This window comes from Dicentrarchus labrax, unplaced genomic scaffold (assembly GCF_905237075.1).
Source record: "Dicentrarchus labrax unplaced genomic scaffold, dlabrax2021, whole genome shotgun sequence".
Lineage (NCBI taxonomy): Eukaryota > Metazoa > Chordata > Actinopteri > Moronidae > Dicentrarchus > Dicentrarchus labrax.
The window spans coordinates 13,133,601-13,158,041 of record NW_026136714.1 but is presented as its reverse complement, the minus strand read 5'-3'; the positions used below and the strand labels follow the sequence as shown (position 1 = coordinate 13,158,041).

The following is a 24,441-nucleotide window of genomic DNA, read 5'->3' as shown; positions in this document are numbered from 1 at the left end:
GTGTGTGTGTGTGTGTGTGTGTGTGTGTGTGTGTGTGTGTGTGTGCAGGTGATTGGGCCCGGGTTGTAGATCTAATGGAGCCAAAGGGATGATTACACTGAAAAGGTCGGATTTGTCTCTAGTTCCTGCAATTAACACACCAGAGATAGAGAGTCAGGGACATTGGATGAGTATCGCAGACAGAGAAAGAGAAAGATGCAGAGGAAAGAAAGGAAGGAGAGAGATTGAGTGGGAGAATTGATAGAATTAGCACAACGGTATTACACAGATGGGTGGAGATCAGAGAGAGAGGTCAACAGGAGATGCTCATCTTTGTCAGGTATCAACACAGCATTAAGAAATGATTGTCCTGATGAAGGCATATTTATGCAAATGTTCCTTCAGCTTTACATCTTTATATTTCTGCCCATATAGTAGTGTACTATGGAAAGCACTATAATGTGCTGCAACATAATACTATATTAAATGATGATACGTTTGAAAATGAAATAATGATGATGAACAGATAACAATGACAAAAGTCAAAAAGACATAAGCAGTTTGGGAGCCTACTAAAGGTTAGATCACCTTTGGTAAACAAAACAACCTGACTAATAATTAGGTAATTCTGTACCTGTGTAGAATGTTTGGCTGATAGGTTTGATAAACAAATGTGTTGTACAACACAGGCTTTTCTAGTCAGAAAGTAACACTATGCAAATACAACTGGGTGTCATCAGCAAAAGAGTTCAAGGAGATAAAAAAAATATGACATAGTGGAAAAAAATACATTTAGAAAAAGTGTACAGATACCAAAACAAGTTCATATTATGTATATAGCTTAAGTTGTAGCTTGGGCGTGTTTCTTTTTCTTTTCTTTTTTTGGTAGTATCTTTTGATTTCAGGCACAGACACTATTTTGTTTGCCTTTGTGACCATGTAATTGTTAGGATCCCTGTGTGTATGTGCTGCTATAAGTACAGTCTATCTGCTTGGGCATTAATCCTTTAGGTTTTCTTTACTTTCTTGTGTCAGTATGAGTGCTGGATATCTGTATGTGAAAATGAAGTATGTGTCTTGTGTGCACATGTTTTGTGAGCTTTTCAAAGTGTTTTCAAAGTCATTATTCATTCAAAGAGCATGTATTTGTACCCAAGATCCCAGCCTGTATACATTTTAGACAAGCTGGTTCTAATAGTGGCCTTTGGCTCATGTTTTTAAATCATGTATGAGAATAAAGAAATATTGTTTTGTACTTTTGCGCCTCCTTCAGTGGATTGTGACAGATTTTGTTAGGAGTGACACCACTCCATTGAAGATTACAACAGTTCTGACAGGCACTGTGTTTGGAGTCAGGATACTGATGCCTCAGTGACTGAAACAAGAATAAATTGGACTAGATGGAAGAGAGTGCTGAACTTCAAACCACTGAGTTGCACTTCAAAAGCTCCCTCTTCAAATCCTCTGCACAAAGTCATCATTGACATTGTGTTTAGTCTGTGCATGAAGGATGTCGGAATCAGTTTCTCTTTGTCAAAGGGTGTTCGTGACTGGAAGGTTAGCATGGCGTTTAATATGAATTTTACAAGGTTTGTGCTTTTGGCCTGTCTACCTTGTAGTCCAACTTAATGTAAGGTGAAAACTAAAAGACATGAAGGGCAACTGGTTTCAGACAGAAAAAAAAAGGTGGTTTGAGATTCAAATGTGTGATAGAATGGGGGTGTACTGGTGGTCAAGGGGTTTAAGTTGCTGACTATGTAAAAATAAATCACACTAAAAGATAAAGCAAACTATGCATGTGCTATATCAATGCACAACTAGGAAAACTGTATCATTACTCTATACAGAGTTTCCCACAGTGTTTTATAGCTATGGTAGGCTGAGACAAAACCCGCCCCTGCTAACATAAAAATTATTACACTTATGAAATAAAGTGAAATAAAACTTTAATCGTCATGGGAAAAATGCTGTGGTGCTTTTTCTCACACCATATGATATGTATTTAATGAGTGTAAGTGTTGTTTAGGCCTTCATCTGCCAACTAAATTGATCATAAGACAAGATGCTTCAGGATCCAGGTGGTGTACCACCTCTGCTCGGGAATACAGCTTTACATATTTATATATTTTTTTCCTTTGCTCCACAGGTGTCATAGTCTTTGAATTTAATGCAAATGTCATTGTCAAGCTCTCAAGCTGACGACAGTTTGCTGAACATTATTTACAGGCTTAATTATGTCTAAACACAGTCTTGTCGTGTGATCTATCGATTTAGTGTGTTGGTATGTGCCTGTTTCTGGATCTGGGCAGGTAGTGCCATCCTGCACAGCTGAGGGATTTGTGTTGTCTTCCTACTCCATCCTGACAGCAACTACCTCATTACTTCCTACCAGTTCTTCTGGGAGCATGTTACAATTCCTTCTCATGCACACGCACATGTGCACGCACAGCTTTAGACCACTTGACCTTGGTTGCTATGACAGCAGCAGTAAAGGCTGCACTGAGGTGTCAGTGTGTCTCTTTGACGAGTCCCGCAGGCACACCAGCCCCCGGCCCACCCGTGTTCTGCGTTTGTGTGTATGTGTGTAATGATGATTAATACCTTTGTTTTGAAAGCCAACAGAGAGTTGTTGTGCGTTTGCATCGGTGTGTGTGCGTTTCGCCTCTGTGTGTCAGTGATCATGCGCTTGCCTCCGTCTGGCTGTGCGAGTATGTTTTTGCCTGTTTGTGTGCATCAGTAGTTTCCATGCCTCGTACCCTCCTGGCTGTCACCAGCATGATTGTTGTTTATAGTTTTGACATCTTGCACCTTGTCCCCGTTATTCATCAACCTCTTTCTGTGCTTGTGAGAAGTTTTTGATTTAGTCTGGTCTCACAGGTCACATTGCCCGTCAGCACGCTCTGGTTTTTAAAATGTTTTGAAAAGTAGAGAGGTGGTGGCTTTGCCTTTACCAAACATCAATTAGAGTGACACTCTGAACCTCTTCTAATGAGTTGTTTATCTCCCAACCTTTCAGTTCACACTACCTGTAGGAATTTCTCATTAATATGTTCTTGTGAAATTAGTCATGATGACACATTCAAATTACTTTGCCAAGCAAAATAACATTACAGAGTTGGCTCAACAGTCGTGCATATTTTGGAGATGTTTTGGGGGGTTTATTTAATGTTTATATCACTGACACACCGTGGCAATTATGGATTTTCAAAGCCCTTATTACTTTTCTTATTATCATCCCCAACCTTAATTCCATGGTACAATGACCCAGTTTCCCTCCTTGGATTAATCAGCAAACATAAGATTCCTGTCAAGTGAAAAAGACTGAAAAGTTGCATGTCCAATCCAGTTTTAGAAAGTAGCAGCTTCTATAAGGGTATAGATGTGTTCTGACATAATCCCACACAGTTTACTTTAAACACTATTTTATTGGAAATAGACTTTCTTTTCTTGTTTTATTTTGGTATGGTCTCATTATCATGCACATTTTGGATTGTTTAACCTGCAGTTTCTGTTGTCAGTATTAAGGTTCAAACTAAATTGTCTCCTGCTATGTGAGGGACACAGAAAGCGGTGACTACTGAAAATAATTCATATTTCGATAATAATATGTTTTCACTTGTTATGTAATGCTGTATGCCAATATTGACAGAAACAAACATTGCTGTACTGTCATACACAATAAATGTTCTAAAAATATATTCCCCTGTGTGGCTATTGCTCTGTTTTAGTTAATAAATCACTTTGATATAGACTTCAAATCAGGGAGGTTTTCATGATCATGTTTACACGAGGCAACATGGAACAAACATTCCCAATGGACATACAGTTAGGCAGGGAGGTTGGAAACACACAGCATGTGCACCTATGAATATTTATGTTATCCTGTTTGTATGAACATTTAACCAACCTCTCTCTCTCTTTTCTCTCTCTGTCTTTTTCATGTTGCTACTGCTGCGTCAAATCCAGGTAAGGAAAACAAGTAATTTTCACTCATAATTCCCCCCTCCTTTTGTGTACATTCTTTCCCTCAAACTGCATATTTCAGCTTTGATCTTTCAGGTGTTTTCTGGCCCTTGGCACAATGAGAGGTTTGCATTTGTCTATCATGTATAGCAAAGATGACGCTGGGAAGTTTTGCTCTAAAAGATGTATGAGAAACATTTGGTCGTTGCTATGGAAAGAGGAGCTCAGCCTACTTTCTCTTCACCTTTTATCATTTCATCTCTCTCTTCGCTGTTACTTGCACCTTTCTTTCTGGCCGTGGTCTCATAGGGTTCATATTTAATACCTCACTTATGTTGGTTGGCTCTACATGAAGAGCAGTTTTAGTAGCTTTTGGATGCCACAGACTCTGGCTGAATTTCTGTTCCTCTCTTTCTCTCCCTCTGCCTCTTCTCTTTTATTTCTATGCTTTTTTCCTCTTGTCTTCCTTAGTCATGTCTGTGGTGTGCAGTAACAGTAAGACAGACATTGAAATTAATGTTTCTTTTCCCAGATCTGGATTTTCTCACTCAAAAGTAGTTTGGTCATACAGTTGTGACCAAAATTATGAACCCCCCAGGAATTATGGAACATTTTCCTAAAATTCTTCCCAATGTTTGCAGCATTAATAAATTCGATATAATCAAACATTCGGACATCTGCCAAGATGATTGTAACTGACCTGGCCTCTTCCGGAGTTAATGTTTCAAGGAGCACAGTTGTGAGGGCTCTCCATCGTGGTGGGCTTCAGGGCCATCGTCCAAGAAGAACCCCTTTAGTCAAAGAGTGGCACATCAAAGCCAGACTGAGGTTTGCCTGTGAACATTTGAAAGGTAAAGATGAGTTTTGGAAGTCTGTGCTTTGGACTGATGAGACTAAACTGGAATTGTTTGGGCACATGGATGTTGCTTATGTTTGGCGAAGAAAGGGAGAGGCCTTGAACTCTAAGAACACAGTTCCCACAGTTAAACATGGTGGTGGGAGCATCATGCTGTGGGGCTGTTTTGCAGCCTCAGGCACAGGGAGCCTTGTTCGGGTGCATGGCATCATGAAAAAAGAAAATTATGTTGACATTTTGAGGGATAATATGCAGAAATCTGCTCGTAGTCTATCCTTAGGTCGTTGCTGGGCCTTCCAACAAGACAATGACCCAAAGCACACATCGAAATTGGTCCAACAGTTCCTGAAGGATACCAAAACCAAGGTCCTGGAGTGGCCCGCACAGAGCCCAGACCTCAATCCTATTGAGAATCTGTGGCGGGTGCTCAAAGTGAATGTTCATGCTCGGAAACCACGCAATTTGGACCAGCTGGAACAATTTGCATTGGAAGAATGGGCCAAAATCCCTCAGGAGACCTGTGCCAACCTAGTAAAGAACTACTCTAAGAGGTTGTTGTCAGTTGTGGCTCAGAAAGGGTACACTATTGACTATTATTGGCCAGGGGTTAATAATTTTGGATTTCAAATTTTTGCCCTTTTTTGTTACAACTCATTGTATCAATAAAATATCCTAATCAAACTTGTCAACTTTTGTCTTTGTAGTGTATTTGTTTCCAAAATAACAAACACGTGTTGTTAATGTCCATTTCCATGGAGAAATCAAGAGTTTTGTCTAATTTCATAATGGGGGCTAATAATTTTGGTCACAACTGTATACTGCTGTATTCAGGTGTGATGCTGCTTCTGTTGCCAGTTTGAGGCCTACCCCGTGCCATCGCAGTATGAGTCAGTTGCTCTGGCAAGAGACAAGTTGGCGTCTTTTTCTTTTTTATGAGCCTGTGTGCCAGTATTTGTTTGTTTGTGTCTTAGAGGGAGTTAAGTGTGTGACTGTGTGCATGTATGTTCTGCTGGCAGTCAGTACTGGGTCATGGTGGAGTAGTGCGCTGGCGCTGGTGAGGTCCAGTTACCCAGAGTGCACTACACCTTGGGAGGTAATGCGATTAGGGGGGCAGGGACAGGGGATTTGTTCAGAGAGCATAGAGAGGAACATCAAACACAAAAAAGATGGGATTATCAAAAGATGAAGGGAAAAAAGAGCCCATATCCCTGTCTGTCTTTTAGCCAGCTCCCCTGGGAGTAAAGAGGAGGAGGGAGGATGACGCGGAGGCAAGGAATAAGGTCTCTTTCCGTCTTTCTTTCTATCACTTGTGAGTTTCCTTATGCTCTCTCTCTCGCTTTTCCTTCGTGGCAGGACCCATTCAAGCAATTTCAGTCCCATCAGTCCTCAGGGAATCCCCATCAAAACTTATCCCACGTCATGAAGTGTTGGCCCGATCTTTGAATTATGCAGGTCAAGTGCAGTGCACCCTCGTAGCAAGTGAAGTGAAACCCTAAATGCAATGTGACTCACAGGAAATCCTCTCCGTTTTGCACTTCCATATACGTATGTGTGGATTGGCAAAATGGCAGAGTCGTCATACAAACATAAAGACGTGTTAGGTTACCTAAAAGTTACTTAACTAACTGTTTTGTGTAATTTGCAGTCGCAAGAAACACGACAGCCAAACTTTGGCTCTATTGGTTGTTTGTGACAGGCAGGAAAAGGTGTGTCACCATCTTAAACAGCCTAGCAGGAACACCTCAGGCTGCGTGCAGCCTCAATTCACTGTGCTGTCACAATTCCCTACTTCTTCACACAAACTGACCCTTGCGACGATGATGGCTAAAATGGCATCAGGAGTTTTGTTTGATCCGAGGGCTGTGCACTGATGGTTTAAATCGAATCTCATGAGATGAGGTGTGTATAGTGTGGGTCAGTTTGCAGGGAGGAGTTTAAAGATAAGACAGTGGATTGTCCATCTTGACTTCTATCTTTTAAAACCTCCTTCTGTCTGTTTGCCGTCTTCTCTCCACCACTCTGCTCTCCACTCTGTGGCACGCTGAAGCTGTAGCGTCACGTTTGTGGGGTCGATAACAGACTACCATTGTGTTTGTCTGGATAATTAGCCGCAGCAGGTAATTCTCAGAGCGGCTTTATCAACTTTCTCTGTTACACATTAGAACTGCTTGTATTCAGTAAAGTTTCAGTGTGATTTGTGATTTCAATATGGATGGCTTTGGGAAGAGTAACACCCTGTCTTATGCATCCTGTATTAAAGTTTAGTCTGTGTTTAACATTAAAAATCACAATCTTCACAAACTGCTGCCACAACAAAGAAAAACATCTCACAACCGCAAAGGCCACAGGTCGGACTCAATCCCATGGCTGCTGCAGCAAGGACTCAGCCTTGGTACATGGGGCGCCAGCTCTACCAGATGATCTGCCAGGGCGCCCCAGAGACAACAGTTTCAACGTACATATTGAAATACCTGTGTTGCTAACATCATGTAACAGGAGCTAGTGTACTTGTGTGTCATGGTGCGTACTTGTTAGCCTGATTTCAAAGTTTAAATGAAACTCCACGTTTCTTGTTGTTTGGCTCCGGATTTGTTTTCTCTTATCGCTGTGTGAATGTGTCAATAACAACAAAACACGAGCAGAATGTTTTTGCCAAAGCTGAAGCATTCTGAAAGTGGACACATATTTACCTTCTTTTGCCCTCGAGTGATTTCTGCCCCTAAATTTAGCTTCACATTCAGTGTGAGGACACCTTTTGTCCGTCCCTCATACAGTTTGCTCGTGTTTCTATTTTTTGCCTTTTGATTGACCTTCTCCTGCTGTTGTAATCTGATGATGTTTTATGAATTTGTGAGGGGGAAAAAAGACACAGTGGGCGAGAGCTAATGTTCTCTGTGATGTGTGTTTGCTCTTAGTTCACATTCCAACCATAACAAACTGAATCATCAGTTAAAAGGCTGCTTTGGTGTACGTTTCCAAAAAAGATCTTGCGTTTAATCCAGAAATGCGGCAAGGAGGAGAAGCTCAACTTGTAAAACTCAGTTACTCCGCCATCAACATGGGAAAGTATGTGCGGTCTCTGTGCTGTTCCATAGTGTCTGCGTCAAACATTTACATTCAGTGCATCTCCTCCCTGTTGAAGTGTGTGTTTCTGCATGTGTACTTTCAGTCGGGTCTTTGGGCTGTACCTTCATGAGGTTAGAGTACCATGGTTTCTCACGCTGGTCAGAGGAGCTCGTAAAAGAGTCAATGAGAGGTTGATGTCATTCACCAAACCGCAGTTGGGCTATTTGTGACTCTGTTAACGAAAGAACGGCTGGACGGACAGATGAACTCGGTTTGGGGTTTTACAGAAAAGTCATACGGATCATCTAGCTGAAGACAGATCCGTTGACCTGTATTAGTGCACGCACAAACCCGCTCTTTTCCTGTCTTGTTCTGATGTGTCCCCTTTCGCCTTGGTTAGGCCAAAGGAAACATCTCGGCAGCTATTAAAGCGGGTTTGGACTCTTTATGAGTGGCTGTAATGTTTTTAGTGAGCTGTTATTACACAGTGTCCAGTTTCAGTCGCTCCATTGATGTATCCTCTAAAAACCTGCACTGCACGGGGCTTATTGATGTGGCTTCACTTCTAGCAGCTTGAAACAGGCAAGCTCCATCTTTCTTCCCTTTTGTTGTCTTTCTCTTATCCACTGGCTCTCTTTTTCTTTTAGTCCATACCTCTTTTCTTGTCTCTTCACATTTCCTCACTCTTTTTTCATTATTTCTTCTATCGAATTTCCTGATTTTGTTCATTTATCCATGTTTTCCAGCTTTATCCTGACAGTTTTTGGTCCTGTCAGATCTTGCAGCTAAAAAAATCTAGGTTTTGTGTGTGTGTGTGTGTGTGTGTGTGTGTGTGTGTGTGTGTGTGTGTGTGTGTGTGTGTGTGTGTGTGTGTGTGTGTGTGTGTGTGTGTGTGTGTGTGTGTGTGTGTGTGTGTGTGTGCGCACGCATATAAAATCAGCAAACTCTCAGTATCAGTATCTCAAGGGGCATATGATGGTATGGAAATTTGTTCAGCACAGCCCCTAATAGTTCTGCAGTAATCGTAGTCTGTGGCAGCTCTGGAAAAGATCGGGAGAGTGAAGTGGAGGAAGATAGGAGAGACAGGAAAGAAAGAGAGAGAGAAGAATGTGGAAAACTGCGTCACAAATGGCATAATGCTTAGCATTTAGATGCGAGGGCAGATCCATAATTCATGCTGCTAATGAAAGCTAGAAGGTAGCCAGTGAATGTGGAGGGGACCATGCTGATCAGATGGGAGGTAATAGTATTACCATACAGATAGAGTTAATGTGCTTCCTGTGCCACACCCCCTTCTCCGATCTCTCCTCTCCTCTCCTCTCCTCTCCTGGTGCCAGCAGCTCCTATTCCATTGCCTCCGCAGGCCCAGTTTGCCTTGGCCTCTCACCACAGAATATAGACTGAATGATTTGCTCCTACTCTGTTAAAAAGAGCTGATATTGGCAGGAAAGGATGTTGAAAGAACACGCGCCATCCACAGGAGACTGGAAAAAGCAGAGCGAGTCAGAGACTGTGTGTGTGTCAGTGTTCAGGGTAGCAGGTGTGTATTTGTCACTCTGCCTGTGTAAAAGTATGTACATGTGTGTTCCTGTGGTCAGCAACTGGGACAGACATGGGGCCCTAGCAGGTAACTGGGCCCAGGCTTCTGTGAGTCATTTGGCTTTGGTGACAGATGTGTGGCTGCAGGCCCTTCTGTGGCTGTGTCAGAAGCTCGGCCAGAGTCGTTCCTTGCTGCAGAGAGGGACCTGAGAGATTGGATTCCTTTTTTAAGATATTTTTTTTTTGCTGTACTAAGAAAGATAGAGTGGTTAGAGCCTGGAAAAACAGCATGACAAGGTTTGCTGGGAGAACTGAATTCTGAGTCACGATGACTGTGACGAGGATTTGGACTCAAGGCACAATACTGTGTCTCAGAACATATAGTGTCACTCATAGCACTGTGTAAAATGTCTGTACATTAATGCTATCTTCAAAGTATGGTTCAAAAGGCTACCGAGGGTGAAGCCTTCACTCTGCTGTTCCACAGATAAGACCAGTTTTTGAGTTCTCATTGGCAAAGTGTCAAAGGAAAAAAGTAATTTCAGAGAGAGGATATTGCAGGTGTTTAGGCCCCTGATCTGAGTGTGAAGTAGAAAGGCCTGGCCAGCACTTATGACTTGGCCTTCATTTTCAACAGATGCACTCACAAACAGAGCAGTGAGGAAAGTGTAGCCCAAGGGCACATCAGCCAAGCAGAGAGGAAGTCGGAGGTATGGTTATCATTTCTTTTGATGAAGCCACAGAAGGCTAAAGGGCTCGTAGTCGAATAAGCTGCCCTCTCCTGCCTTTTGTCTGTTTAGACTCTGATGGTCAAAGACCCTGAGACATCCAACTTCAAACTGCCTGCATTTCAAAGGGCCCATTCAGACAGTCACTCCATCAGTCTGTCAGTCAGTCTGTCAGTCACTCCATCACTTAGTCGATATAATGATTCTCTCCGTTGCTCTGAGGTTCTTATGCCCATTGGTTATCTCTCCAGGCTTTCTCATACATTCATTTATGAGCTCAGCCCATTCTGTCAGGGGAGGGGTCTGATTGGATTGTCAGATCTCAGTTTTCCTCTATAACTGTTCATCTCATCTCCACATTTCAATCATGCTTTCTCCCCTGGTCCTCAAACTGAGACTCTCTAACCTTTTAAGAGCTGTCCACCTTCTATTGCCTTCAGCTTGCTTGTAGACCTGCTTAGCAAGGGACAGAAAGGTTACAGTTTGTGTGGATGTGCGTACATTTGCATGCAAGAGGCTTTGTGCGCATATGTGTGTATACATATGAACATCTGTGTGTTGTGAAGACCCTATGGCCTATTTCACAAGAGCCACTCTTAGTAATGAAAGGAGTGAGAAGGGGATAGGGAGTGCGTTGGTGGGAGGCAACGGGAGAGAGAGAAGGAGCACTGGGTCCAAATTATAATACAAATCATATCAAGTCAATCATAAAAGCAGTTGAGATTTACTAGTTTCATTTCACTTCCCGAGATTCTTCAGTTTAATAGGGCAGCTGGGAGAAGAGGGAGCAGAATTGCATGGGTGAAATGGGAAGTGCGTGTGTACGTGCAATCTATGAATAACCCTCCACGAGCCATCTCAACCGCTGGCTCACAGCCCCCTAGCTGGAGATAGAACAGCAACGTCTTGCAGGCATCTATTATTGAAGAAGCTGAGCTGGTAGGAAGGCTACCAAACCCCTGCCCAACTGTAAACACTGGGAACGGGGGGGGGGAGGACACCTCTACAGATACCTGTCCTGATGAAGAATACAAGATTTGAAGATTAAAACAACACCACATATTAACTGTCCTCATGAATTTGTCTCGTAATGTTTTATATTCAATATTCTGCCTGTAGAGTGTTTTGGGTAGTTAATAATGTTTTTACTCATTTATGTAGCTTGGTTTGAAAGGATAAAACTCTGAAAATCTCACAAATCAGTGAGTTTTAGACAAGCCAATCTCACCACAAGGTTAATCACATCATCTTCTTCACCAGGCGGACTTTGCTTAACGTACCTAAAGGGCTCATAAAATGAACATTTTGAACATCTGTAATTCTATGACAACTGGCAAAACTCCATCTGATGAGGTTGATTGTGCAATACAACGGAATGCTCCAGAACAGCTACTAAGTGGACCTTGTGATTAGATTGTTTTGTGAACTATTGTTTTCTTAACTGGGTACTGGAAGTCTTGCACTGTGAGCCCAAATTTAACTGCAGAAAATATTGTACTTTGTGATAAATAGCCATCTTTGGGGTGGACTGAAAGCAAGCAAAACCATTTCACAGTCGCAGAGCACAATGAAATGGCTGATGGCATTACAGTAAGCTCATTGAGTCTGCAAAGGGAAACAAAAACATCCTGGGCTCAAGCGTGTTTGAGTAAAAGTGTTGTTCTCTGTGTGGAAACAGCAAAGCTTTTCAAGACTGTAGGTTGTCATTTGTGAAGCCCAGTTTTCACAACAAAGTCAAAGTAAAGTAGTGGGGGCATTTTTTTTTTAACTCAACTTTGGGGAAATCGTTTTCAAGTCTTGCAGCTGGGGTGTTTTTCTTGGCTATTCTTAAAACGCAATACTTTAACCAAATATGTAAGTGGTGAAAACAGTGTTTGCTCAACGCTTGCTGTGGAATGCTTCGTTCCGATCAGGGTTACCTTTTATGTCAGGAAGCAGTCTAATGTGTGCTCGTATCACGATTGCTGCCAGAATAGATTCAAAGGAGTAATCTGTCTGTGTAGCAGAGTATTTGTGTTTGTGTTTATCCATGCATAACTGCCTGTTTGCCTATCTTATCGCCCCCGATCACTGTGTTGTGATTGTGTATTTGTGCATGTATACACATAGGCGCGTCTGGTGTTTGGGCATTGAGACGTTCATTGTTAAGCTGTCAGAATTGTCTGGGCGGGTAGAGATGGACATCGGTCTATGTGACAGCCAACGATCCGACTGTCATACCTCTCCATAGACATCCCTACTCCATCATGCTGCCATAGAGGGAAGTGAAGAGGACAGAGAGGGAGGAGACAGTGATGGAGAGGACAGGAGAGTGGAGTAGGAAGTTAAAATTATTTTGCGGGATGAGAGATAGTTTGTTTAACTTTAATATAAGGCTGGGTGATATGGTTGAAATCAATATCGCAATATTGATAGGGATATTTTTTCATGCTGAGACATGCCACAATATAGGTGTATCAATAACAGATGGAAGAACAAATACAAAATAGTATAAAATAATAAAATGAGTGTACTAAGCATGGATGACTAGTCTAGTATCAGACCTCTAGTATTAGCATTGCAGCTTTGAATTGTTCATTCAAATTAGTCTTAGTAAACAGTTGACCAATCAGATCTAGCCAGCTTTGTCGCAGCATTCAATAACACAATGGTGGTAAGTCAACCCTACAGAAACTCAACTCACCATATTTCTTTGAACTGTGAAGCTTACTGCTCCTAGCACTTTCAACATGTTGTACGCACTAGAGTGCTTTTCCACTCAAACCAGTTTAGAGCTTGAACATCGAAGACTTCTGCTAGCCGAGCCAGCTAACTTCCTGTTGGTTTCACGCACACCTGAATGGGATAAGATCATTTAATCATACAGCTCCTCTAGACCTTCCAAGTCCTTTTGGACCGAATGGAACAAATTCTGATAAGACAAAGAGTCATTCCTCTGGATTTGTGATGCCCAGAAAAATTTATTCACCGTTTTCCAGATGCTCCTTTTCCAATGATTGTGTGAAGGAAAAATGCTTTTTGGGCCAGTGTGCGTCACACGATGAATGCAGAAGTTGCCATACTCCGTGCAGCCACTACGCCAAAATCATCTCACAACCCAGTGCTGTTCCTGGGGGCTTGGACTGCTGCTGCAGCCTGTGTGTCAGCTGTAAATGATGTTCCCTTCCAAACAAGAATATGGATAACATAAGCACAGTGTCAGGTTGAATGTATAAAGGGAAATGAAATAGTGGTTCAGTCTGTTTGTCAGGCTCCAGTAAGCATTGCCCAGGCCTGCTATGATAGGACTCCTGGCTGATGTGTCTGTCCCTTATTGATACACATCCATTGGTTCCTTTGTGTCTTGCTGAGGTCCAGCCTCTCCTCAAACATGAGCTACATCACAGCTACTTGATTAAACACACCATCCTCAGTGTGCTTGGCACCTCTTTTCATCTGTTTTGATCTGCAGTATGATGAAACCACATTCACACACTTGCACTGATTCGTCAGCCACCTGCTCTATCAGCCCTGGGGGGTTATCAATTAGCATTCTCACAGTCCTTTTTTCACTCTGCTCACATGGAGCAAATAGAGGTGCATATCCATGTGAAAAAAAGCCTAATAAGAGCCTACAGCTGTAGGAATATCCTATATTGAATAATTCAGAAGAACCAAATGACACTTTGACCCAAACCAGAGTGGAGCTGCTGCAATTAAATAGGTGGGAGATGAGCGTACAGGCCACAGCACATCAGACTGCTTTAATTTACTCTCTCTCATGTACTGTATGTGTAGATTCAAATATAAATCTAGTTTCATGTTTTTTAATTGTAATGGGACTAGAGTAGCAAGCATCTCCTTGGGATGTCTGTCAGTCTCCTCAGTTTGTGCATCTGTACATGTTTATGATGGGGTTGAAGACCTTGACCAACCTTAGCCCCCTTCATCCTTGATTCAGCTGTTTCCTTGCGCAGTCCAGGTTGAGGTTTTTTATTAAGGGAATAAATACCCGAGTACGTTGACATTGGCCACTGGTATTGCATGCTAGTTCAGCTCACAGATGTCAAGATTATTTCCTTTTCAACCTTTTTTGATGTTTCAATAAAAGCAGTTTGTCTTGGCTCCATCAAAGGAACTCAGGTGTCAGCAGTGGACCCTTGGCTTTCAGAATAAAGCCTTTTTCCTCCAAGGTAACCTTATTGCTTTGTTGCCAGCGTGTTGCCTTCCATTTTAAAGAGAGGGACTTTCCATTTGTTCCTAGTATGAGGTCCTATATTGAAGTGGGAAAAATGTTGCCACACACGAAAATGATGTCTTTAACGCTGTGTGGCAGTGCAAAATGCTGCTAACTAAATAGAAACCAGTAAATACACTGATAAATGAATGCACAGTCAACTAATAGAAATAAATATCCTCTGTGACTTAGAAATCAAGCAGCTCTAAGTCAGTATGTGGGTTTTCTGTTTTTTACTGCTGTCCATCAATGGCACTCATTTTACTGAAAGTTCTTTATCATCCTAAATCAGAGCAACATTAGTGGGGTGGGACATTTCTTCTGTGCCAAAAAACACTTTCTTTCTTTGAGGAATGGAGACGGGAGTCAGACTCTGTGGTGCATTTGACGCTCCAGAGGTTCCCATAAAGTTTCACTGATGTGTAAATCAAGTGATTTGTATTAATGACAACACTCTTAAATTTGTTTAACAGTGTGAACAGGATGGGAGTGTATGGGAGTGTAACTATCTGGGAAACATCATGAGGAAATGGCTTAATTCTGCAAAATGGCTGCATATTCCTCGGCTGTAATGTCATTACACCTACATGATGACTTTCCATGGAACTGCATACCAAACTACAGAAAATAATACATGAAGATGGAGACTATTAAGTCTACATCTGTTTACTTTCTTAAGGTGCAGCCAAAACATAAATATTCACTTCAAGGAATGGGTGGTTTACTGGCAGCAGCAATACAGCAGTAGAAAATGTAGTTATACAAAATGAATGGAGAATTATCTGCTGTGCAATAAGAGTCTGAGATGTAAAAAAAAATATTACTAGTCAACTGTAGAACACAGTGTTATCTAGTGGAGTCCTATTTGGTTAGTTTGAGAGGATGTTTCTGCTCGTGTTTCAGTGATTGGCGGTATTGATCCTGTGAATGAGCTCTAACAGCAGATGCAGTCATGTGTATTAGTTCATACTGAAGGCAACAGTTGCTCACAGGAAGTCATACCCGATCACTCAAGCACACGTCACACTGACCTTTCTGTGTGATTTGACATGACTTCATTTTCCATATTCTACTAACACACACTGACCTTTGTTTGATATGTAACAGTGTGCTCATTTCCTATAAAAGCCTGTTGCAGCAACAGCCTGGAACAAGAGAAAACACGAATTCAGGGAAAATAGAGGGGAAGAGTGGGGGGAGAGCAAAAAAGAAAAAAGAAACATAAAAGAGAAAGGTCATGTGTGGCTCAGAGAGTTAAGATCTCTGTCACTGCCCTCGGCTGAAGTCTTATACAGTAGGTGAGCCCTGTTCTTGCAGGTAAGACCTTTTTCTGTGGGCTTTTCAAAACCATTATTATTTGAAGAACTGCTTAAAGCTCTAAATCTGGAATAGAAGAATAACTGTATGGTGTTCATCATTAATGGCTCTATGCCCTTTTGCTCTCCACAAAGTGCTGGTACATCTGTGGTCCCATACACTTCCAGTTTGTCCTCATTCATTTCTGATTTAGACCAAGGAGCCACATCTGTGATTAAGTGCCCTTAAGTGCATTTTCTTCTTTGCTTGTGCTCTGTTTTTCCATTTGAAATTCACTCAGGAGAGGATTTAAGCTGCATGTGTTGGCCTAAGTAATGTGCTCGTCATCTGGATGAAGAGGACCTCTTAGATGGATCACATGCTGTGCTGAGATGGCCCCTTTCAGCTTGAGCTGTGCCAATTAGACACCAACTGATACATTGGCATTATTGACAGATATTGGGTTATCGGTGTCGCCTATTGGCAGATATGCAAACAAGAAATAATAGAGCATAAGTTAGAACAGTTTGGATGATTTCCCACACAGTCCTGCTGAAATAGACTAGCAGAGTTTTTGAGTGTTAAATTCTTAATAAAGTTTTAGAGGCTTTTAAATTTCTTAAGTCAATTTTAATTTACTTTATTTTTATTAATAGTTATTATTGTTCCAAGCATATGGTGTTTGTTTGTTTGGTGCTGTCATATTTGATTCTAAAGTTTGATGTCTTTACTCAGACATTTCTCTATCAAAAAATGGTAATATTTAAAAAAGAATAATACAAAATTAATGTGATCTGATTTCCATTTTTAGAGGTAGCAATTCAGTTCATTATTTTCTTATTAAAATAGCTGAATAGTAGGGAGAGAAAAAACAAGAATAGACACTGTTCCTAAGCAGCACATTATATTTTACCTACATATTCATCTAACCATTAAATTTCAGCTGAAAGAATGGTGGTGTGCTATTTCTATCTCCACTTTATCTGTATTTACATTTATTTGATCCCTTCTCTACCGGTTTGAATTTCTGTTACAGAAAAGTGGTAAATGGAATTGGAGTGACAACGAGAGATAGTGAGGGGCGAGCCTGATAGAGGAGTGAACAAGAGAGAGAGGCTGTGGGTGTCATTTGCTCCCACCTGATGCGTGAGAAAAACACTTGTTTTCAGTCCTGCTAAATGACTGTCAGGCTCTGTGAGAGAATTTCATCGTTCTGTTCCATCCTTATCATTAGTTCACCTGCCTCTTCAGCCCGCCCGGTGATTGTCTCTGATTGGCCATATTTATCTCTGACTACCGTGGCAACCATTAGCGTTGGTGGTGTGGAGAGGTGGCAGTTTGACTAATCAGTTGTATCTGCCCCAGCTCTAATGCTTGGTGTGTCTCTCGTTGTGTGTATGAGTACAGCCACATAACACTTTTGATTGTGTGTGTGTGTGTGTGTGTGTGCGTGTGTCTTTGTGTGACTGCTGCAAAGAGGAAAAAAAAAAAAAAAAAACAGGCACAGAATTGAGCAATCAAGGGGGTAGAAAAGATGGAAATTTACAGCGAAAAGGACTGAAGAACTGTGCAAAAGGCAAATGGATGCGTTGGTTGTGCAGAGGGAGAGCCAAGCTGCTTATCAATCCAACTGTCAGCCGCCCTGGCCAATCTCAGCCCACTCTTTTGCTGCTTCAAGCAAACCCCTTTTAACCCATAAACCTATGCCAAATTGGAAAAAAAAAAAAAAAAAAAAGCAACAGCTCAAGTATAGAAAAGGTATGGACTGAAGAGAAAGGAAGTAAAATAATGTTGTCATTTTACTTTTTTACTTTTCTCACATACTGCTTGACTCTGAATCATCACAGAGTTGGATGAACTTGCAAACAAGCAACAGAAAAGCAGATAGTGACAATGGAAAAAGCGGAGTGAGGAAGAAGGAGCAGGAAAAATGTGGAAGTTGATACAGAAGGCAAAAAGGTGTGTGTGGTGGGTAATAATAAGAAAGATAGTGAGAGGGAAGGCGTCTTTATTCTAATATGGCCCTGTCTGTGCCTCTGTACAGCATCCTGAAAAGATGAATTTGCTGCTGTTATTTATATTTATGAATTCATGCCATTTGGCCCAGTGTGAAATGATGGGTCATTCCTGCGCAACAAGAAGAGCTGGTGCTGAATGCTGAATTTACAATCACCAACCCACCCTCCCCTCTGTCTCCACCTTCCACTCCCAATCCTCCCTCCTTCTCTCCTTATTGCACATGCCTGGATCTGCTGAATATGGATGGAGATGGAGGGATGGGAGGAGGAGAGAGGGATGGCGAGGGGGAGAGAGAGAGAGGGAGAGGGAGAGAAGGAATGTTTCTCTGACTGAGGTTGCTGGTTGTCACCAGTTTCTCACCTAAGGAGATATGGCACAAGAATTAATAGCATTCAGCAGCATGGTGAAATAGCTGCTGGCAGTGTGTGTTGGAGTGTGTGAGTGTAAACTACATGTGTGCAGCGGGTCAGGATTTAATCCCTGGAGAATCTCAATCAGTAAACATGCACATGAGTGATTGACCAAGCCTGCTTTCCCTCTAAAGGCTTAATGAATAAGTTTGGATTTTGAACACTGAGAGACCTTGAAAGATTCATAATTATCACCTGAGCTCTGCTAATTTTAGTTTCATTCAAAACTCCGTGATTGTCATGTGATTGTCATGCGATTGTCATAATCAAGCTTGCACCTACTTCCAGTTAAATGTTTTGTTTTTACACAATACATTATAAGTAAAAGCTATTATATTGCTACAAGAAACAACTGTGAAATGGGGATAATAAAAGAGACATGCGCATCCCTGGTTTTAGTGGTGATGTATCGGTGCTTCTGTAGAACAAACAATAACTGAAGACATGCCACAGTTGGAGGTGTTTGGTTAATTGGAAAATGTTGTTTCAGTACGTAATGCCTTTCTTTGGAATGAATTGACACCTACATTGAAGCAACGAGTGACATAATTAAATGAGAATAGGTTCTTGTTGAAAAATAGAAACGTAACTTTATTCCTTAGTTGGTAAAGAAGTTGACGACATACTAGAGAGATAGTGACTGATGAATTGAAATTATTTTGGGGAGGTACATTTTTGTTTCTATACACAGTATATTAGAGATTTAGAACATCACTTTTCCATTGCAGTAGCAGTCCTGCAGTATACAATACATGCAAATAGTTTCTATTACCTTAAAGGCTGGTAAAGGGGAAACTCAATAGGTTATTAAGGTCCTAAAAGTAACAAAAAAAGAATGCAGTAAAAGTGAAGGAAGGCTGTTGTTTAATGATTAAAATATGCCTGGGCAACTCTAGGGGTAGTATTTCACAGCAGTACCACCCAGTTGGAAGTTTTCATACAATGACATGTTACCTCAGCTTCTAGCTAGCCCAGCTGGTTCCATCATGTCGGTTGTTGGCAAGGGGTGATCTTTTATAAGCATGACTCTGTTCTACCCACCCAGCCATACTCTCTGCTGACAAGACCTGTAAAACTGCCCACTGTTGCTATTGTGGCCCAAAGAAAGAAGTGAGGAGGTCTGTTGTGGAAATGCTGTCATGTCCAACTGAAGTAAAATAAGAATTGGGAATGAGATAGCAGTGTGTGGGTATTTTTTAATCATTTTTGCAGATCATTGTAACCCAGCATCTGCAAAAGAATTATGGATGACTGATGAAAAAGCGTAAGGAATGTTGCTGGATTTCAATTCTGGTAAGAACAACTCTGCCACACATAAGTGGTTTTCCATATGACAGGATGGCACAGTAATGACATGTTGGAGGCTTGAGAATTGCCCAAACTGTGTTGTGCACCTGTCGCTTTCAGCTTTTCATGTAAGCAGTTCACCGTGGGTGTTTTTTTTTTTTTTTTTACCATTCCTCTCTTACCATTCTCGCTGACAAAAAGCCTAAAAAAAAATCTCTTGCCAAAGAATCAGCAGTGAGTTTCAAACCCTGGTGACTGCACTTATTGTAGTACTTCCACAATAAAACCCTTCCAATTTGTGATGAAATGTTAAGAAATGTTCAGTTTGCATTAGCATTATCTTAACATCAAACTCACAGTATTAATTTGGCTGTAGGGGAGACGTACCTACAGCATTTGTTGGATGAAATTAAGAAGGAGGGAGTAGGAATCAAACTACTGTAAACTCCAAACCATTGCAGCTCTGGTGTAACTGAAGTACTGAAAGCTCTTAAACACGGCACATTCTTTCTAATCCTGTGACGTTGTGCAGTTTAGCACAATGCCACAGCTTCCTTGAGACTGTAGAACATCACAGACCAAATTATCAAAGTTTTTATCTTGGTTATTTCCTCCTGTGAGGGCACAGTGGTGCATGATGTCATGGCTCGGCATTTCATTAAACAGACAACGTCCTGTATTGAGCCAGAGAAAAAGAGACAGAATTAGCTAGAGCTAGACCAATGCATGGTCAGGTTCTAGGATATTATCAGTTGGCCCATATTATCCGCTGATATTGTTGATATCAGAGACATATTGGTATCGATGCATATGTTATCCAAAAACTTTTAATGCCTGTGTTAATATATTGGTTTTGTGTTAAGATATCCAGCAGATTGAACTATGATTTATAATGCTGTGGTAAGCAGCACAGAGTAAGAGAGAAGAAGCAGCTCTTAGCAATGTCAGTGAGGGTTGGTTGACAATGCATGTTAAATTATTTAACATGTAAAATAATATTTAAATTAAATACTCTTTAATAAAGTTATTTGTTTAAGAAAGCAACCTTCTGAATATGTTTGTAATTTCCCTATATCGCCTGCCATTTTGATTATCATTGAATTTTTCCCTCCACAATCTGTAATGGTCTAAAAAAAATCCCATATAGGTCAGGCTCTAATATTTATGTATGTATATATGCAGGCACGCTTGTGTGTGTTATTTGAGGCATTTTACAGTAGAGTCAGAGTGCATGACAAAAACATTGAGCATCCCTATGCCTACCCAAGATACAGCAGAATGATGTGTATGTATTTGCATTTGAATGCATGATATAATATATATTCAAGTATTGCTTTTATTGCTTTCCCTCTGTATGCATCTGTTTTCTACTCATATTTGCTGACCCAACTCACCCCTCCATGCGTGTAATTATGGTGTTGGGGAGGTATCTACATGTCTGCTTTAGGTGTACTGTATCTGTACGTTTGTGTAAGCATGCATGATTATCCACATGAAGTAAAAGTCCTCTTTGGAAATTCATTTTTATTGGTTTTGCTGCACATGCACTCCATGCGGACACAATATTCTGCCCCTGGAGAGATAACAGTTAACTAATGGCTGCTACAGCCTTACTCAGCCAGTGGCAGTGCTGTTAATCTGAACACACAACGCATACAGTCTTTATGTTTGCGGAAGGCCCGTCGAACATGAGCTGCTGTGATGATGCTGAGTTTGTTGAAGTTATTGATTGTTCCTGAATATTCTGAACACTGTTTTTTGTGTGTTCTCATAATTATATTTTTCCGCAGAAGTTTTATGTTAAAAAGTATTCATGCGTAGACATTCTGTAAACTGTCTACAATGAAACGGACCCAGTCAGAGCAGCAACAGTTGAAATTGCTACTGTTCTTAATTGGCTCAAACACATGCAATTAACAATGATTGCAATCAACAGAGGCAGCCCAGAGTTGAGCAGCCCAGTGTTAAGGTATGTTATTATAGTCATTAGTGGCTGCAATTACTATTATACTGCTCTGCACCCTGTATCTTAACCACAGTTTTGCATGCGCTGCTTTCCCCCGGGAACTAGTTGTCGTGCCTGCAACTTTACTCATTCGTGTTCTTTATTTGGTGTTTACATGTGAGGAAATCCGTCTTTATAGCTGTTTGATTGATTGTCAACTCGCAACAGAAAGGGATCAACTTTTCACACTTTCTCTCTGTGTGTGCATGAGTGTGTGTGTGTTTGTTTATTTGTTAGGGACTTACAACAGTTGGTATGAGGCTGCCTGGCTTATTCAGTCCGACTGGAAAATAGTGAGAATAATCACTGGGTTTATGGAGATTTACTTTGCTGTAATGTGCAGTGAAAATATTATTTTATAGAAAGACAGTCTTACAGTGGTACAGACACAGGCTTCTTTTCACCAGTGTGGATAGGCATTTCTTAAAGCATGACTTTTATTATTTGAATATACACTATTTATTTGTTTCTAGAGAGAGTATCCCAGTATTTGTCTGTATAACAGATCAGGAGAGACAGAAAGATTGAGAGTGGATGAACCAGACTGAGTTGGTACATATCATTTTCCTCCTTCCCTTTATGATGCGAGGAGCGCAAACAACAAAACAAGATACCTGAATGCATTAAAACAAAACATCACCCAGCACCCTGCCCCCCGCCTCCCTCCCTGCCCACCGGCATCATAATGTAAAACAAATTCGAACAAAGCCTTGTGAAATTGAAATAAGCCTCTCTCGGCATCGGCCTTGGAATTAGTTTATTAGAATCTAAAAGGAGCCTCAAAAGACTTAAAACCCCATTTTCACAGGGAAATTAGTTTTCAGGGAAAGATACATTGTTCACATTTGGAGATGATGAGTTGGTTTTGCACAAAGGGGAATCTTTTTGGCGGGGACTTTTATCAGATCAAGTCGCCACAGGTAGCGGGGATGTTAGACGCTTTTTTGTTTGTCTGGATTAGTTTGCAGATAAAGCTGAGAATAAACAGCTATTTGTCTGTTTAGACTAATTCCCTTTGCTATATAGAAACTTGAGATTGTGTTTGTTTGTGAGTGTGAGCATTTTCTATTCAAGGTTAAACCAGCATTGTTTTGGAGTTGTCAGAAAATGTATATAGACCATAAAATCTTTTCCCCTGAAACTAATACAGATGAGTTAAAAAGTGTTTACTTGTGCAGTTTAATTTCTTAGTTTAGAGTAAATCGAGATTTACGAGCGAGATTCTCCCTGGACTCTTAAAGATGTTTCTGATTTATTTATCTGTACTGATTTCACTCTATTAATCACTTCCTTATTGCCAAACCAATCCAACAAATGCTACTTTTAGTAACTGCTGCAACAGCATGGGTTTTTTTAATGGTTTTACCTGTGGAGTCACAGGAAACCTTTAGTATTTAGCTTGATGAATTCACATGAGTGGATCTTTGTCAAAAAAGGGCTACCACTTTTATTTCAACAATAGGGAATTCATATATTCTTACATGCAGCAGTTTCTGTTGTGTTTATTGAAGAAGATGGATGGATGGTCACAAATATGACAGAGGAACGAATGGAAAATGGGGAGAGTAATGAGCAGTGATGGACAGATGGAGCGCTGAGGATGGAGGGAGAAGCTGAGCTGCTTTATAGATGGATAGGCAGATGGATGGATGGACGGGTGGCAGGATGGAAGACTGCAAATTAATGTGTTTCTGAGAGCTTTTAAGGGTGCACACGCTCAGCAGTCAGGTGAGGAAAGACTTTGTTAAAGGTAGAAAGATTGAAAGGAAGAAAGAGGGATGCAGAGAGCAAGAGCACCCTGTCTGGACCTCAGCGAATGCTTATTGGGTTTTCTTCTTTTTCTCCATCTAATAAACCTCTCCCTCGCAGCGCTCACAGGTGAATAACAAAGAGCTTATGGTGGCCCTGCTTTCATTTCCCATGCTTTTAGCCTTACATTTGTATCTGATTGTCATTCAGAAAGAAATTTGAGATTGAGAGACTACAGACTGGAAGGGAAATTATGTGGTGTAACCCAAATGCAGACCATGATGAATGCATTTAATATTGCAATATGGGTTGTATACTATTTATTGTATGTCTTTTACTGTTTCTAGTTGTCCTTAATTGACCAGAATTTCTGCGTCAGTCATTAACAAGAAAAGTTCATTTTTCTTTTCTTGTACTTGTCAATTAAAGTGCCTCAGAGTCTGACAATATTCTGATAAGAATAGTGAGTGAGCGAGAGCACGGTACCAGAAGATGAATTACTGATGGGCAAATTGTGGAAGTGATTGAAAGGAGGAGATGGAGTGAATTACAGCTCCAGTAGTTGGCAGTGGGATCAGTACGTGATGCACGCTGCAAGGTGTGGTTGTGTGACATTAGTTTACACATTACCATACCTGCCACACTCATCACACATGGGAGGACATCTGTCCACCCTTGCTAAGTGTGTGGTAGAAGTGTATGCAAACAACATACATCCATACAGCCACACACTCACGTACAGAGGTGTGAACCACCTCCATCACACTCCTCTCTTCTACTCTAACGTTGACTCACTCCCTGAAAGAGAAGTGGTATTGACAGAAGTATGCAGTTAGGGAAGTACTCTGTAGCAGCAGCAGTGTGTTTTGTGTGCGGGTGAGTGTGGTTGTATTCGGTGTACAAAAAAGGGGCCGTACCTGCCGGCGATGGGGTCCACACTCCCAGCTGTCATTTTATAACAGCTTGTACACAAACTCATTACTTCCAACGCCCAACCATCGGGTACTGTACACTGAGGGTGTCTAAGTGTGTGTGTGTTTGTGCACAAGTCAAGCGTATGAACTCCCCGCAATTTACCAGCGGTCATCTTTTGAGTCGTATTTGGGAGTGACATGAGGTGACAGCTGTTGTGTTTGTGTGCTAGAGAGATTATTGCTGTTTGAACCATCTGCCTTGTCTGAATTTGTGACATCCAACCTTTCTTTTTATTTTTATTTATTGTACATCTGAGTACAAGTACAAGTGAGGAACAGAAACTCCATCAGTGATAGTCTTTTTTCCCCAGGGGAAGGCACCTAAGAGGGCTCAGGCTTGAGTGTTGTCAGCTT

General features: G+C 41.2%; 1 protein-coding gene across 2 annotated transcripts in view; it reads left to right on the top strand.

The window, feature by feature from the left end:
- fbxl17 (F-box and leucine-rich repeat protein 17) overlaps positions 1 to 24,441 on the top strand; it is a 209,808-nt gene that overhangs the window by 99,864 nt on the left and 85,503 nt on the right. Inside the window, exon 9 of one of the 2 annotated variants that reach the window (XM_051422551.1) lies at positions 3,946 to 3,970. The exons of the other annotated variant lie outside the window; for it this stretch is intronic. Within the exon in view, the coding sequence (XP_051278511.1) occupies positions 3,946 to 3,949 (4 nt within the window). The 3' untranslated portion in view covers positions 3,950 to 3,970. Of the gene's footprint in view, positions 1 to 3,945; positions 3,971 to 24,441 lie in introns of those variants that run through there. 2 annotated transcript variants of the gene reach the window in all.